The sequence below is a fragment of the Quercus robur genome, chromosome 12 (genome assembly GCF_932294415.1).
Source record: "Quercus robur chromosome 12, dhQueRobu3.1, whole genome shotgun sequence".
NCBI lineage: Eukaryota > Viridiplantae > Streptophyta > Magnoliopsida > Fagales > Fagaceae > Quercus > Quercus robur.
In genome coordinates, this window is record NC_065545.1 from 27,215,206 (window position 1) to 27,233,143 (window position 17,938).

General features: G+C 34.6%; 1 protein-coding gene and 1 long non-coding RNA gene across 4 annotated transcripts; one reads left to right on the top strand and one right to left on the bottom strand.

Annotated features, from left to right (window-relative positions):
- The first annotated feature begins 1,977 nt into the window (after positions 1-1,977).
- Positions 1,978-5,581, top strand: LOC126708014 (uncharacterized). Of its 3 annotated transcripts, XR_007649172.1 has the most exons (4): positions 1,978-2,112; positions 2,197-2,430; positions 3,157-3,231; positions 4,343-5,581. It is a non-coding gene; the product is annotated as an uncharacterized LOC126708014 (long non-coding RNA). The 3 variants fall into 3 exon arrangements; XR_007649171.1 differs by having other exon boundaries at positions 2,007-2,430; positions 4,283-5,581; XR_007649170.1 differs by having other exon boundaries at positions 2,011-2,430.
- Positions 5,218-13,163, bottom strand: LOC126708013 (tetraspanin-10). The gene is made up of 11 exons (XM_050407809.1): positions 12,928-13,163; positions 12,331-12,443; positions 12,157-12,211; positions 12,019-12,074; positions 6,962-7,009; positions 6,706-6,754; positions 6,492-6,575; positions 6,330-6,397; positions 5,862-5,987; positions 5,696-5,771; positions 5,218-5,580 (listed from the first exon to the last, which is right to left on the bottom strand). The coding sequence occupies exons 1-11, from the start codon at positions 12,979-12,981 to the stop codon at positions 5,515-5,517; spliced, it is 795 nt and encodes a 264-aa protein (XP_050263766.1). The 5' UTR covers positions 12,982-13,163; the 3' UTR covers positions 5,218-5,514.
- Positions 13,164-17,938: the final 4,775 nt, after the last annotated feature.

Below are 17,938 nucleotides of genomic sequence, written 5' to 3' on the forward strand. Positions count from 1 at the left end.
TAATTCAAACTTGTCGAAAATTTTAGCAAACAAGAATGGATCATGTTCACTAAACCAAAGGTCTCCATATAAGAGAGTTTTCATGTCCGAAAACTCTTTTTGAATCTGCAAAAAGGGATGCAGAAGATTAATCTTGAGGTTTTTTTCGATGGTAATAAGCCATACTTGTGATGAAAAGCACTTCTTCCCATTAGCTTGTGGTAAAGAGACTTGGCGAGTCATGCCTTTGGAGAGGCTGAAGAAGTTGTAAGGTTGAATTTTATCAACCATCTTGTTGGTTTTATTCCATGCCAAATTTGCTTGTATTTTAGCAATTAGTAACCCCGTATTTAGGTGGGAATCATGTAAGGGTAGTGAGTGAGAGAGTATGAAGAAATGCTCAAGATTGTGCAAGGATGCAGAGACTCACGGCTGACTCACGGGTGACTTATGACTAGCAAGCCGTCAAAGTTGGCACACATGTGGAGCATGCAGGGGAGCTGAAGAGTCATGCCAGTTGTTGCACTACAGGACAAAAGTCTCAGGCTGGCCAAGCCATTAACTCGTGGCTTGAACTCGCGACTCAGCCTAGTCGCGAGGTTAAGTCGCCAGACCACCCTGTTTGGGAAAAACTGACTTTTCACATTCCTTCTCACCTTACTATATATATACCCTTATACCCACGATATTCAGAGAGCTTCCAAAGAGAATTTTGAAAGAGAAACCCTAGATAAAAACAAGATTAATTCATCCACAATCTTCACATAGAGACTCTTCAAATTCCTCTACTCTCTTCCTCTCCATTGTCAAATCCTTGAGAGGTACATTACCAAAACTTTTTCTCACTATACCCATATTTGTGAGAAGGTCATTTGGTGTTTGGGAAGCAGTTAAGAAGGGACCAATTTCATATTGGTTGATGCTATGGTCAAGTAGTGGAATCCGGCAAGCTAAAGAAGAAATAGGTTCGGCGTAACCTCGTTGGAGTAGGAGTTTGGAGGGTTTAGGTACATTGGGTAGTTTAGGCTTGAAGGGTCTTCTGCTGTTCATGTATCACAACTACATTCTTTAGTGGATTGTTTACCGCTTGGAGAGCGGCGGAAAGGTTTTACGCCGAGGGCTTCGGTTTCCTCTTCGATAACACATCGAGTATTGTCTTTGTGTTTGCATCTCTCTTCCCTTAATCTTTTCCATTTAATTTCTGTTGTGGATGTGATTTTATTTGGTTTAGATTGTTTATCAATTTTGTATTAAGCTTATGTTCATATTCCGCACATTAATTGTTTGATATTAAGCTTAAATTGGTAATTTGTAAATTGAGGGTCTAAACGGGCAAGGTGTTTTATACACTTATTGAACTTTCAGAAGCCCCGCAAGTCACTGCCTTCTTTTTCTGCAAGCATAAGATATGGAATCTGTGATGCCCATTTGCGTGTAATAGATTGTTTGAATGCAAATCGCCATGATTTACACACTCCACCGAAAGCAATAAAATCCTCGTACGAAGCTATGCTTCTAGCAATAAGAACTAAAAGATCATGATAAAGCCCAGACCAATCAGCCATATTAATTGCTTGACAAATTAAAGCAGACTCACAAGGTTTTACACAGTTTGAGAGACTATTAATTGTACTGTAATTGTAAATTGAATTTATATAGCAGGAAGCAAATGGAGCTTCCAAAGGAGTAGGAGTCCGTGCGGAATGCGGATTCGAAAAGATTAAGGTTGCGGACGGCACGTAGGATATTTTCTCATGCAACGTTTCTTACTCTTTGCCACTCTTTACGAGTCGCCAGAAGGTACAAACCTACAATTGGTCCAAGTAATGGGTCTAATTGCTTTCGAGGCATTATTCCTATGAGTTATTATACTATTCGGCTTGGGTTTTGCATCACAAAGCAAGCCCCTTGAGAGTTAAGACCCTTTATAGGCTCGCTTTAATTTGAAACTTATCTAATTGGGCTCCCCATGGCTGGACCAAAATAAATAGACCTTATGGGAAGGCTGCTCGGACAATAATATATTACTCCTACTATTATCATTATCTTTAAATTTAATCTTCCATTAGCATCAGTTGACTGCTTTGTTTTGGTTTTGTATCAGAGCACCGACACTAGTTCAACAGTGAAAAGGTTTTTTTTAAACGCTGTTGGAGATCAGCAAGAAATTGTCCTAACTTTGAGTTGTCATTCATGTCAGGTGTACTTTGGTTACAGGGGCCAACAAAGGCATTGGGCTGGAGATATGTAGTCAGTTAGCATCTGCTGGATTTGTGGTCATATTAACTGCTAGATTCTAGAGATGAGAAGAGAGGCGTAGAAGCTGTGGAAAATCTCAAAGCTTCTGGGTTGTCTCATGTGGATTTTCATCGACTTGATGTGAAAGAACAGGCCAGCATAGCTTCATATGCAAAATTTATTGAAGCCCATTTCGGAAAACTTGATATACTTGTTAGTCACATTTCGGAAAACTTGATTTACATATATTTCATTCTCTCTTTCACTCATTTTCTCGCTATCAAATTACATGTTTCTATATAGTAGTAGTTTTATTATTTATATACTATAATTTATGGTTTTTAGCATTTACCTGTATTAGTGCTTCTTAGGTGGCATCTCTACCATGAATTTCTAAATTTTGATTCACTTAAATTCTGGACATTAATATTATAAATTCATCATTGCATTTTGCAAGATATTAGGAATCATATAAATAGATTTACTTACAGGAAAAATAAAGAAAAAACTTGCTTTAATTAGTTTTGGAATTCTGCATGATAATTTACTTATAAAATAAGGTTAATTGTGATTTTCTTCTGAACTATAGGACCAAATTCAATCTTGTAAAATAAATTATAAAATTGATCAATGTGTCCCCTAATTGATTTGTGATAGACAAAATACCCCTTGCTGATACAATTTTCATAAATTTCAAAATATCAGTGGAAAATTATAAATTGAGAACTGTCGTGAATCTCTCCCATTCGTAGTTTGTGAATTTTTACATTAGAATTATTAGGTTAACAGAAATTATTAATGGCAGGGGGGCATTTTGCCTATAATCAATCAGATGATTAGATTTTATAGTTTAGTAGAAGAATTGACCTTAAAAAGTATTAGCAGAGATGTAATTATTCCTCTAGTCTCTAGAGTATTAATAAGGTTGCATCTATGTAGGTAAACAACGCAGGAGATGGTGGACTAGTCATAAACTGTGAAGCCTAAACGGCCTTTGTACTTGCTGGCAATGTAGTAAGTCTCTAAATTCTTCTATCGGTATTCATGCATAAACCAAGATGTTTTCAATAATATATTGTTAACATTCTTTATAATTCCGCTTATAGAGAATGTATTCCCCTTCAAATGAACAGAATTTAGGGAATATACTGATATAGAAGGATAAAAATGTCAACAATCTGTTTGATACGTACACATTTTTTGGGGAGGGAAAATAGAAATTTTTAGAGATGAATATGTAGAATTTTGGTTACACTTTTTTAGGAGGATTCTAATGAAGCACTTGGTACGTAATAAAAACAAAAGATAACAATGGGATAAAGTTTAAATTTGGTTGAGGAAATCCTAACTTTTTTTTTTTTTTTTTTATAGAGAATTTCAACCTATGGCTTCTATTCCTGATGATAGCTCTTTATCATCAGACCAAACCACCAATCAGTTTTTGGTATTAGCAAAGATTGAACCCGATCTCTTATACAATCATCAGAGACTTTAACATTTGAGCTAACTAGAACCCACAAGGAAATCATAACATTTGGGAACTAATTAGGATCCAATTTGATCTTAATATCATTTATTGAAAATAACTCCAGCTATTTATGGCCTCAATAGCCATGCTCCCAAAACTAGGACACCACTAACACTAATAATACAATCCAAACATAACTCAAATACCAACAACTTCCTACTCACACTAAGCCCTATCTTAACTAATACTAAATTACTAATAAACATGGTAATTCTCTACAAACATGAAACAACTAATAAATAATCATTAATATTATTTCCTAACAAATTAATATATGTAACACTGTTTGCTGGATACATATGCACTTTCATACAATTTTGGCAACAATCTTGATTTGAAAAAATTATAATGTCAAAATGTTTTGGCTCTAAAATTTAGAACTGATCAGATGGGAATTTTGTTTATTACTAGACTGCCAGACTGCTTATTTAGCTTCAGTCATGACCTGTACCAAATGTAAACCAGAGTATAGAAGCAAGTCTTTAGCTAAAACTAGACTGAAGTAATGTAGCCACAATACCCGCTATGTTTTTGCAGCAAGCATTGCTTAACTTCTCAATTGATTGGCAAGCAAGACTAAAAAATTTTAAATTCTAGAAGGTGATTGATGAAAATGCCCACTTGCTGAAGGATATTCTCAAGCAGACTTATGAGGAGGCAGAAGAATGGGTGAAAACGAATTACTATGGAACCAAAGGAGTAACTGAAGCATTTCTTCCCCTTCTGCAACTCTCCCAATCAGCAAGAATAGCGAATATCTCCTCCTTCCATGGACAGCTAAAGGTAATAAAGCACAATAAGGTATTCATCCTTGATTTGCAATACATAAAAGTACTGGAAACATGTAACCCATCATAGTTTCATCTTGCTATCCCTGTTTATCAACAATGAGAGGGCTAAAGCAGTGCTAGAGAATGTTAATGATCTAATAGAAGAGAAAATAGACGAGGTTTTGTGATGGTTTTTAAGGGATTTCAATGAGCAAAAGTTGGAGGCCAATGGTTGGCCGAAAACTGTATCAGCCTATAAGGTATCCAAAGCTGCTGTAAATGCCTATACAAAACTCATTGCAAAAAGGATCCCTCAACACCATATAAATTCTATCCATACAGGAAGGGTCAAAACAGAGATGACATGTGACATTGTAAAATTGAGTCCTCATGAAGGTGCAAGAGGTCCTGTGATGTTTTCTTTGCTGCCTGAAACTGGTCCTACAGGCTTATTCTCTGACGAGATTGAGGTATCTAGCTTTTGATGTAAGACAACCCAGAAGTATCAATCTTGGATTGATTACATAACCTTGTTATCCTTTGAAAGAAGCTGTAACTTTGGAATAACATTAATGACTCAATTTAAAAATAAAAAATGGGTCTTTTGAGTTAAAGCTAGTGGGCTAACCTTTTAGTGTTTATTCTATTTATGTTAAGAGGACATGAAAGAAACTACTTATCACACAGAGAGAGAGAGAGAGAGAGAGAGGGAGAGAGAAATTATATTTCATACTCAAATCTCAGATGGTTACATAAATTATACATTTTGTTTACATAACATCAGAAGCTAACATTTGAACACAATTGCATTCATTGCTTCTGGTGAAACGACCTACCAAACTTCCAACCCATTGCATGAGACAATAAGTTTACTTTAACGCTTCATTTCAGGTAAAATAACTACCAGAAAAATCTAGTCAAATAGTGAATGGGTTGAACTTCACGGCCATTGTGTTTTTCCGCTTCAAATGAATGTTCCTGAATATTAATGGGTCCTCTTTAAACTTTAGGATGGCCCCTGGCAGCATTGCGTCTTGCACAGCATCCCACAAAGTATATCATTGCCTGCATTGCACAACATAATGAAATACAGAGATCAGGGCATTAAGTACTGACTAAAAGGACAATATGGAAAGATACTTTCATGATCAGAACAAATTGGTCAAAGGAAGAGTCTCACCAAGAGAAGAAATAAAATAACATTGAAGATTGCTACCACTCTCCACTCAACTTTCATGTATTGCGCAACACCAGCCCTGGAAACATGATCAAGGAAAAGCAAATGTAGAAACATTTAAATGGGTAAGAAACATAGGAAAAGACCATGAGGAACTCATGATGCTTACTTGCAGGAATCACAATTATAGCACTTGATGGCCCGCGAATTTTTATAAAGTTTGCAGTCTTTGTTGGAACTAATTGGATGAAAGCTCAAGTCATAGTATGAAGCATTGACAGCAGGATAACCACATCTATGATTAAGTTGAATTCGAACAAATAATAAAGTCAGTAACATCATCACTATTCTGAATTATTGTCTGAATAAATGGCAAATGCACAATTTAAACTGTAATCACACACACACACACACACACATATATATGAAAAGTACTGTTGGAATGTTACATTTTTACATGAAGAGGATTATTTATATTCTACGCATAAATGAATGACATAACACAGACAAATTGAACATGGAGAGTGACTATTAAAATGTATACAGTAGAGGAATCATATTCATTTGAAAAAGAGGAAACAAAAAACCATTTACGAGGGGAGGATGAAATTTTGACAAAGAACAGTCAGACAGTTACTCAGATGGTGGTCGACAGCATCCAGCCTCAATGGGGCTCAGTTTTGCCAATTTATATTGTTTAAGAGTCTGCAATCAACAAGTAAAAAAATTTAAAACCAAATGGAAGGAATGTCGCTGGAGACAGATGAGCATATTTAATACAAAAATTCAAAAGTAAAACCTTGTATCTTTTCGATAGGTCATTGCAGTCTTCAGATTTGACAAGACAGTTCTTCAAGTGCTCCCAGTTATGGGTATTGTTCAGCTAAACAAAGTCCAACATCAAGCATAAATACATAACAAAGTTCACACTAATATTTTTCACATTGCATTTTTCTTCTTTCTAAATTTGCTTGAAACTATTATTCACATTGCTTATGACCAAAGATTCTCACCTGTTTTAGAAACCATGAATGGTAGTCTTGAAGTTGATACTCTTTGTACCTAACCATAGAAAAGATGAGATTAATTGCAGATGTCAAACCAACCCTAGTTGACCCATGAAAAAGAGAATCAAAACAACAAAGAAGTAATGAATGTTTTATCATTTGCAAAGGAATTTCTGCAATAATAGCATAATAGCATTTTACTACCCCAAAATCAAACTGAGGAGAAAAAACGTTTTTATCAGTGAATTACATGTATTCTCACCTCAAACCAGGAGCGCTATGACCTGTTCCATTATTCGTTACAATAAACCTACAAGTACAGGCAGAGAGAAAGATAAAATTTAAACAAGCACTAATTGAAGTGAGTTTGTTACTTGTTTAGAATACTTCTAACAATACTTATGGAGAAGGAAAAATGAAGATTAAACCGATAACCAAGAGAATATAGGTCATATAATGTTACTTATCAAAAAATAAGTCATATAATGTCATTGTTTGGAATCAAAGTCCTGTTTTTCTCATAGCATTCACCTTAAAATATTTGAATATCAATATCGTTAATATCAAATGAAGAAAGACCATAATAGATCCAAAAGACGTTGATGCGAGAGATGCAAGAAGATTTTTATCTAGTATTATTTATGTTTGCAAGTCAATTGTATTTTTTATGTTTTAGGTCCTAGTAGTTTATTAGGCTATTAATATTTTAATTTGGAAGCAAGGTTATTTTCGTAATAAGGCAATTAGGGTTTCCTAACTAATTAAAACTAGGGTTTAGTAATCTTTTATTAGCAACCTATTGTACTCCTTGAGGAGATAGTTGATATTTTGATGAATGAAAACAATGGACGTTTGGTCTTTCCTTGGTCTGGTGTTGACTCCAGGTCCACCCTAGGTGCTAACTCCTAGTGGTTTCCCCGCTTGGTGCTGTCTCCAAGCAAGGCCTAGGTGCTGACTCCTAGGTCATATCCCTTTATTTTATTGTTGTTTCAGTTTTGTTCTAGTTGTCCTGCGTTATATTTGGTATTAGAGCAAACACCAATCTGTTTGAAGCATCACCACAGGAAAGATCCAGAAAATATCACCAAAAAAAAAAAAATTCATTGTCAAGTTTCTCATCCCATCAAACCACAATACCCACACAAAAGCCAACCACCATAAAGGAAACCAGATCCAAAAAACCCATAACCCACTCCACTAGAACAGTACCGCAAGAATTCATTAATACCAATCTCACCCCGTCGTTCCAAAGCCGCTGCCCACAGCCATCACAAGCTGCCGGAGGGGCCAACCACCACAACCACAACACCATCGGAAGCCTCAGCCTCGCACGCCGCTGGTTCTACTGCAACGCCAAACCTGCATCTATCCAATCTCATGACGTAACCCACTGGCCTGTCTGAATTCCCCTATTTCCCTTCTTTAGCCATTTCCGTAACCAAGCTTTTTGTTAAAAAAAAAAAAAAAAAAAAAAAAAAAAAAAAAAAAAAAAAAACAACGCATTTGCCTTTCAAAATTGTACCTAACCCATTAGCCACTCAAACACAATTTTACCCGGCCCAAATAAAGAACCCAACACAACCCATTATAAAATTAGCTCAATCCAATAGGCCAGCACCCAATAAAAAAAATAAATAATAAAAGTCATACTATTGCAAAACCCACAGCCCGATCCATTTAACAAGCCCTAAGCCCAACTTATACAACACTAGTTTTCCTTTAAAAGTAGTAGACCTAGCCCCCCCACCCCCCCAACCACCTAACACACACACACAAAGATAAAAAAAATAAGAACATCAATTTCAACTTTCAATCTCTGTGTTTTGTGCCCCTAAGTTTGAGCTAAAAATAAAAATAAAAATGACTTCCTTTCATAGTGAACTTGAAAAGCAGCTTAAGGAGGCTAGGAATAGACTCCTTAACCCTCCTTTCTCCATTGATGACCTCCTTACTCTTCTTGATGAAGTTGAAAATTTGTTAGCATACGTGGAGCAAGTACCATCCAAATCAATGCGAGATGCACTTTTTCCCTCAGTAAAGGCTCTAATCAATAATAAACTTTTGAGACATGCTGAAATGGATGTGAAGGTTTCAGTTGTATCTTGCATTATTGAGATTACAAGAATAACAGCACCAAATGCCCCATATAAGGATGAGCAAATGAAAGCAATATTTCAATTGATTGTGGCAACATGTGAAAATATGTCTCATGTGTCTACTTGCTCTTATAAGAAGGTGACTTCAATTCTTGATACCATTGCAAATGTCAAGTTATGCTTGGTGATGTTGGATCTTGAGTGTGATGCATTGGTTGTTGATATGTTTCAAAGTTTCTTGAAGATGATTAGGTCCAACCATCCACCTGTTGTACTTTCAGCCATGGACACAATTATGAGTCTGGTCATAAATGAAAGTGAAGACATTCCTTGGATCTTCTTAGTTCACTTTTTCTATTGTAAGAAAGGCAAATCAGAATGTTTCACCTATTTCGTGGACATTGGGAGAGCAAATAATCACTAGGATTAATGCCCAACTAGAAAAGATAATGAAACCCGCTCAAAAACTACCTAGCAAGCTTGAGGGTGCACATGATGTGAAAGTTGAAGTTGTTGAACGTGCTTCTGATCAACCCTCCACAGTCCTTGAAGATCTACATCTTGGTGAAGTCGAAGAGGTCAAAACCACAGTGCTTCCTATGGTTTATAAGGTTCAAGAAGAGATTATACTAATTCCACACATTGATTTTGTTAGTCCAAATGAGTTTGATGTGGTGGAATTCTAGGTTTTTCTTTTCCCTGTGCTCCCTAAGGTAATTTCAAACTTGAAGTAAATGTTATTTGTCAGCATCCTAATCCTTCAATGCTTTAAAACTCAAGGTCGAGTTTTCTCCAACCAAAGGAGAATGATGCAGGAGATGCAAAAAGATTTTTTATTTAATATTATTTATGTTTTAGGTCCTAGTAGTTTATTAAGCTATTAATATTTTAATTTAGAAGCAAGGTTATTTTTGTAATAAGGCAATTAGAGTTTCATAGCCAATTAGACCTAGGGTTTAGTAATCTTTTATGAGCAAGCTATTGTACTCCTTGAGAAGATAGTTGATATTTTGATGAATGAAAACAATGGCTGTTTGGTTTTTCCTTGGTTTGGTGCTAACTCCAGGGTCCACCCTAGGTACTAACTCCTAGTAGTTTCCCCGCTTGGTGCTGTCTCCAAGCAAGGCCTAGGTGCTGATTCTTAGGTCATATCCCTTTATTTTATTGTTGTTTTGTTTTGTTCTGGTCGTCCTGTGTCAGACGTACTACATTTCTCCTACCTAAAACAAATGGTACAAAAAAATTTAGATCAGAAACAAAAATAGGAGTCACCCTAACCAGATAAATTTAATGCTTTTGTGTAACACCACTGCCACCTCAATCCCAAAACTTAGGAGTCAGATATGTATCCCCAATAGACTAATTGGTATCAACCACAAGTATTCTTTTCTGCAGATCTGTCCTATTTTAAAGCATACTAATTGGTATCAACCACAAGTATTCTTTTCTGCAGATCAGTCCTATTTTAAGCAAACTTTTTTTACCTTTTAACATGTCCTTCATACTAAAACCACTGTTATTCTATATAAGCATTCCTTAAGTCAAAACATAACAAATTGGAATTTTTATATACTAAAAAACAATGTAAAAGTGAAGAAAATGATAAGAGCAGCTCCAGATTATTAAGAAAGATTACAACTACGTATTTAATCAACATTATCTTCAAAGAAATCACTTCCACAGAAGTTGCATACAGACATCAAACATATTAATACCACAACTTGAATCCCTGCATCAGCTGGCAATTAAGGAAAGGCAATGCATTCCAATGAAAACCAGAAAACTCATCAGAACACAATTTTACACAACATAGAGGCTTCCAGTACCATATGATGCTTCCTATCAACCATGCTTCCAGTCAATTTCATCAATGATTTCTCTTTTGGTAATCACATAAGTGACTTCCAATTATTCCTTCTAAAAAGAAAATTAGAGAGATGGTTCAGCACTACTCTCCTTTGAAATACTAATATATATTAGTACTCCTGAATACTGTTCACCATATGTCACTAAGAGGTTTCAGCAGGTATAAAGAAATTCCTTTAAATAACTTTCTAATTTTTTAGAAATAATTATTTCTATAATCTAATCTTTTATTTTATTATATATTTCTTATATTAATAATTTTATAGTAATAAAAAATTATTATTAAGAATAAATAATCAAAATAAATATATAAATAAGTATAAGGGTCTCTGCAATAGATACTACAGAACTAACTTCATATACTCCTCAACATATAACATTCAGTGTCAATAACCATTTCTTTATTCAAGTCAAAAGAATCTGGAAGGGGATATCTGGTGCCTGTGTATTGTCCCATTTGTCATAAAATTAGCCACACAATAGTATTCCACTTTTCCTCTCCCACATCTTTCACCATGTTTTGAGGTTGCCATGTTATGTTCTGAAGCCATATAACTGATTCAATAAACATCCTTTTTTTTTTTAAGAGTTAATAATTTTTTTATAATGCACCAAAGGTCAAGCTCCCATATATGTGGCAAAATATTCAATGACTCAAGCCCTTAAAGAGCTAGAAAGAAGATAGTATCAATGCTTGCTAAAAAGAGAAACCATGAAAGAAAGTAGTGGAAAGATCCACTTCCAAAGGGATATAGGTGCTTCTGAGAAAGGTGATCTTAATGTATTGTAATGGTCATTCAACCCTTTAAAAGCTTTAGAAATCCAAATTCCACCTCAAGCATAATAGCATAAATTTTCAAGGCAATCTTATGTCATTGTCACCAAACTCCCATACCCACTCCCTAATAATTTCACTGACAGAATTAGAAAGCACCCAAATAACAAACTAAATCCCCAAGCACTTTAGCACTCAAACAATGTCACAAGAGATTATCCACTCATTCTCCATTCTTTTTTAGACATATAACAGTAACACCAATTAAATATATATATATATATATATATTTTTGCTTTTGAATACTCCCTGTGAGAATTTTCACATGAATAGATCTCTTAAAAAAATGCCACCTTAGTAGACATACGGGCATTTTATATTTAATCTGAAACATTAAAATAGAAATTTATAAGTTAGTAACAACAGTTATTTAGAATCATAACATGCTTAACTTCATAGCATTAGCAGAAAAGCTTAGAAATTTCAATGAAAAAATTCCAGGGCAAAAAATTATCTAAATCCTATTGTAAGCTTCAGTTTAGATGACAAATCAATTTCACATTCTTCATCACATATACTTACGCCAATACTGTGAATACCAGAATTCCCACCAAAATGAAGCATAACATGATCAGATACTGCAAGTGAAATGTCAAGGAGCACCCAAAAGAGAGGCAACAATGTAGATATCACAAATATATTCAATTATGGAAAGGATACAATCCACAAGAGAATGGAGCTGTTTTTGAGTGCGCCCAAGAACCCGATTATAGATCTAAAGGTCAAAGGAAAAAAAAAAACTTATATGTGAAGTTTAGGGAATAAAAGGGGAGGGGAAAAGATTAGCAGTAAAATAAGGCGTCAATATCGGCTAAAACGGAAAGTAAAACTTACATTACAAAAATAAAGGCACCAAGGCCTAAAACTGGAAGCGCAAGGGACCTTCGACAGCCATCGTGATGAGAGCTCATCCATACTCCAAAAATTATGACAGCTATAGCTAAAAGCTGCACAGTGAGGGTAAGAAGCATAAACCCTTTATTGAGAAGACTAAAGGCACAAGATTTACTTCTTTGCTTCCATTTTACATGTTTTCCATTTCAATTACACATCAACTAGCTAGAGTTGCCCACATATTTTTTGATAACTCACATTACCAAATCACAACAGGTAACGAACTAACAACCACTACATTATAATGCAAAAACCATCTAGAAGCACTTGCGAAATCAACTACAAAACCAATGTCGGGGTAAATTGAACAACAAGAACCCAAATCTATAGTAAATAACAGATAAAAATCAAATATCCCAAATGAAACAAACCCATACATGAGCTGATTAACAAGTAACAATACCACAAAAGAAAACCAAGAATAGGAGCACACAAAAAGAAAGAAACTTTTTTTTTTTTTTTTTTCAAAATGTACAAAAAGAATCAAAACTGAAATATAAAGAACAAGAAGGTGACATGAAAAAGCACGAAGCATACCATGGTGAGAAAGTTGATCCATCTGATTACAAAGGTGCTTGTTCCTAAGCCCATATCCCTTTTTGTCTCTAACCTTCCGGTCTTCTCTTCCCCACAAAGCAACAAAGAAGAGAGAGAAGGCAGAAATTCTGTGTGTTTACAAATAATGAAATATTAAAAGAAAGAGTCTCGCTTCTGAGCTGAGCTCTTGAGAAGAAAGTAGCACTCGTACTTGAAGAAAAGGGAAAGGGCAAGTAGGATAAGCTGAAGGGGTTTTCTTGTCTGGGGCCAATGTTAAATTAGGAAGGGCACTTTCGTCACTACGTGAAAGACATGCACATGGTTCATGTTCCTCGTAGATTGCTACCATACACGACACGACACCGTTTAACAGAAATCTAACTTCGAAGTCAAAGGTAGACGTTAAAAACGTTGACGGTTGGGAAAAGAAAAAGACTTTTGTTCCCCGTAGGACAAGGGTGTAGGAGTGTAGTGTATCTATGTCGGTTTTTTTTTTTTTTTAATGAGTCACCCAACAAATACATTCTCTCTCACTTTTAAAAAATAAATAAATAAATAAAGGCAACATTATACATTAGATAATATATGGGAATATTTTGGTGATATGATCAAATAATAATGAATAAGGCTATGCAAATTATTATGAATTTAGCATGTTAAATAAAATGCCATTTTATTGACTTGCTCTGAAGTCTAAATACCATGTCAAACAATGAACTTACAATTCTTAATTATCATAACATGTGTACTTTGTTTTGTTAAAGAGAGAACAATTAATTAGCAAAAATAGTTATATTAAATTACTTAGTAATTGGGGTTCAATTGATAACTAAATATATATAATAAAAAAATCATAAAAGTACCACAACATTATGTTTTTTTTTTTTTTTTTTTGAGAGCTACATTATGTTGTATTTGTATAATAAAACATATATTTTACTGATTAAATTATTAGTAATAACTACTGCATCATAGTTTAATTCATTATCATACACATACCAAATTGGATGAAGTGCTGGAGTTGAGTAATATTTGTAATTGCAAAACATAGTTATAGGTAATTAGTTGTAGTACAAGTTATCAAATGAAATTCAAATATATATATATATATATATATGAAATTCAAATGTATGGTTACATTGACCAAAAAACCCAAAAAAGTATTATCATTTTTAATGAATATTAAATTAAATTTAATGTAGTTATGTGTTTAAATTTAATTGAAAAATGTAAAAAATCTAAGGATTTTATTAAGGATTAGGTTATACATTAATAAACTATTTTAGGAAATTTTTATAGAAAAATAAAAAAGTGACTAACTTTTTTAACAGCATTTTCAATTTTTCATGTAAATTTTGCTAAAATAAATTATCAATGTATGCCCTAAGAGTACATTAACTTTTTCTCAAAATTGCTCTACTCTTATACAAAAAGAGATGGTAATAAGGTATATGATTAGATTGTCAATTAATTTTCCAAATTGTGTCATGTGAATGAAGGATGTTACACTACCTATTTATCCTGTACTTTAGGCTGATAAGGTTAACTTGGTTTAAATAATAATAGAAGTCTTGTTTCTAAAAAAATAAAAATAAATAAAGGTATACATTAATCGGACCCAAAATCTATATACTACACTTAAAAGATAAGGACAAAACTTAGGTACAGTATCTTAGGTATTGTTCCATAAATTCTTCTCTTAAGATTCAACCATGTGGCTACTTGATTAAAAAATACACTTCTATCTCATGAAGGAAAATCCACATGACAGAATCTTAAAAGGGGAACATAAGAAATTGCACCTAAGTACTGTACCTAAGTTTTGCCCAAAAGATAGTATCTCTCTCTCATGATATCTAAAGTTAATCTCAGGCTTTTTAGCCTTCTTTGGTAATCAATTTGCACACACCCAAATAAGATCATATTTTGCCCTATCTACTACTATTATTATTTACAACACTATAGTGTCCGTTTGAGAACAGTTTATTGGCGAAAACACCATTTTGGTCCCTACATTTTGGTGTCACAATCAATTTGGTCCTTATTATTTTCAATTTGCAATCAATTTGGTCCCTACCGTTAATTCACTAACAAAAAATGCTTACATAGCTAACGGATTGCACAATTAACACACTTGACGCTCATGTGGCAAATAAAATATAATAAAAAATATTTAATAGATATTTAAAAAACCAGGTTAGCACTTAAATTCAAAAATAAAATCAATTTCTCAATTTTAAAGAAAGAAAAAAAAATGTTAGAGCATTCTTAGTTTTTCTTGCATTTTCTTAGCAATCAAACACAAACACCAACCAAAAAAAAAAAATAGAGAATTCAAAATTTTATGCTCCATTATTTTCACTATGTTTTCTCACGAACCAAACAGGAGCAGGTGAACTAAACAAATGTGGATCTAACTAAAAAAATCAAAGCAAAAATGCGAAATCAAAGAGATCAAAAAAATTAAATCAGTTGCTAAATTTTATGAGATTGTTTTGAATTGTTAGCCCAGATGACCATCCACAAAAGAAAAACCAATATTTCATTATCATTCCAGAGAATCTTTACATAACAAAAAGCTAATTCATTTCAAATCTACCATATACCCGTAACCCATGAAAAGGCAACAAATCCAACAAGAAACCCATTTTTAAATATGGCTCGGTTTTGACTCTTTGATCTCTCTCTAGCATTGAATTAGTGGCAAAGGTTTGACGGCGGAAAGACTTGGCGGAGATTTATGGACGTCCGAGGGTCATGACAGAGCAAGGAGGCTTTGCTTTCTTTAAATCAAAGAGAGAGAAAAGGGTTATAGATTGGGTTTAGAGAGATTGGGGTTTGGCCGTGAGAAACAAGAACCACTGCCTGGAGTGGTGATGGTGACGAGTGGCTACAACGAACGAGGGGTTGCAGTGCCATGGCTATTTAGATTGCTCTGGCCACTGAGTCTAAGCTAGAAACGCAAAACAGATTTGGACATCATGAAATCACATAGAACAAATACTCACCAAACCCACTTCCAAACGGACCTTCATGGAAGAAATGGCTAGAGAGAGATTGGATTTAGAAGTCATAACTCATAAGGAGCGAGAGATAGAGCCATGGCATTTGGTCAGTGGGAAGAGAGTATAGAGTTTAAGTCTTTACGACCGTAGGTGTCAAATTTTCAAGGCAAAGGACATTAGCATCAAGGGTGCCAATTATGCAATTTGTTAGTCACGTCAACATTTTCCGTTAGTGAATTAACGACAAGGATCAAATTAATTGCAAGTTAAAAATAACAAGAACCAAATTGACTGCTACCAAAATATAGGGACCAAATTGACTGTGACACCAAAATGTAGAGACCAAAATAGTGTTTTTGCCTAGTTTATTTAGCTGAAATTAAAAACTTTTTGCTGAAAGTACTGTAGATAAAGGTAAAAGTTAGTTGAATAGTACAGTGAGACTCATGAATAGTATCAAAAAATGTAATAAGACTCATGAATAGTAGCAAAAACAAGCTGAAATTGCAAATAAGTTCAAACTTTCAACTTGTCCCCAACACACACTATATATTAGAGGATCAAACCCTAGATATCTCCCCCAAAAAGCCACTAGACTACAAGGGTTGTTGGCCAATCCAATTAAAATATTAGTTTAGAATTGGGCAAATATCTAAATGAATGTTTATGTTGCCCCAATAACTATTTGGAATCCACTACGAATATGATCGAACACCGTGAAATCCATGCACGAGACCAATATTACTTCTTGGATAAATTTGTGATGGTGGTGGCTAATTGAAGATTGTGGCCTTTAGGTTGGAGTTTGGAGTTGCCACAAATATTATGCATAGAGAGAACATTAAAGCCAAGAGTCTTATAACTAACATTAAGAGAGAGAGAGAGAGTTTGGAGCTGCCACAAATAATAGAGCATTAGCATTGGGGTGTATAAACATCCATTGCTATTTTAGCAACCAACCAACTAAAAATGAGCAACATCCGAGTTTGGGTACCTGTATTTTTTTAACAACTATGAACAGTTGGTTCTCAAATTTAGAACCAACAGTATCTCCAGATGGAAACAAAAAATTATTATTTTATTCAAAATATCTATCCTTGTCTCTCCCTTCAATCATACACACCTAAACCTCTTATCTCATCCTCACTTTCAAATTATCTCTCTGCTTCCTTTTCTCTTCTTTCTTTCTCTCATTCTCTCTTCTTCCTTTTCTCTTTTCTTCGGATCGGCATTGGGTTTGTGCAGTGGGTTTGTGTGGTGGTGGGTTTTTGTAGTGGTGGACTGGGGTTGTGCAGGTGGTTTGTGTAGTTGGGGTTGGTGTGGTGGATGGCCGTGGGTGTTGAATCGTGGAGACTTGGTGGTTGCCGGGTTTGGTGTTGGCTAGATTTCAGTTTCGATATTGAATCGATGTGGGTTCCTTCGGTGGTGGCTGGGTTTGAATCGGTGGTGGTTGTTTGGGTGTTGGCTGGGTTGTTGAATCGGTGGTGGCTATAGGTTGTTAAATCGGTGTGGGCTGGGTTTGAATCGTTAGTTTTTGGTTCATCTGATTTGAGTTTATTTGTTGGTTTTGGGTGATTTTGGAATGTGTCTGTGCTTATTTTGGGTTTGGATGCATTGTTGAGGTTGGGTATGGATGGATTTGGTTTCTGGTTTGGTTTCTGGGCTTGTTGATTTTGGTATGGATGGGTTTGTTGCTGGGAGCGGAGAGGAAAGCAAGACTGAGAGGAAGACTCTCGTAGGCAGTAGTAGTAGCATAATGGAAAAATGAAAAAAATGGAGAGAAAGGAATAGAGTAAAAAAATAGATAAAAGAGAAGTGAGAATTTAGAATTGATTTGATTATATTATTTGTTGGCATAGTTTATATTATTTTATTAAATTGTATATAAAAATAGAAATTGAAATGTTGGTAGAGTTGTAAAATTATATAGTAAAATAAATAAAGTTTTTAGGGTGTAAAATAGAATTCTTTTGACATTTCAGATGCTAATGCTCTTATGTACAGAG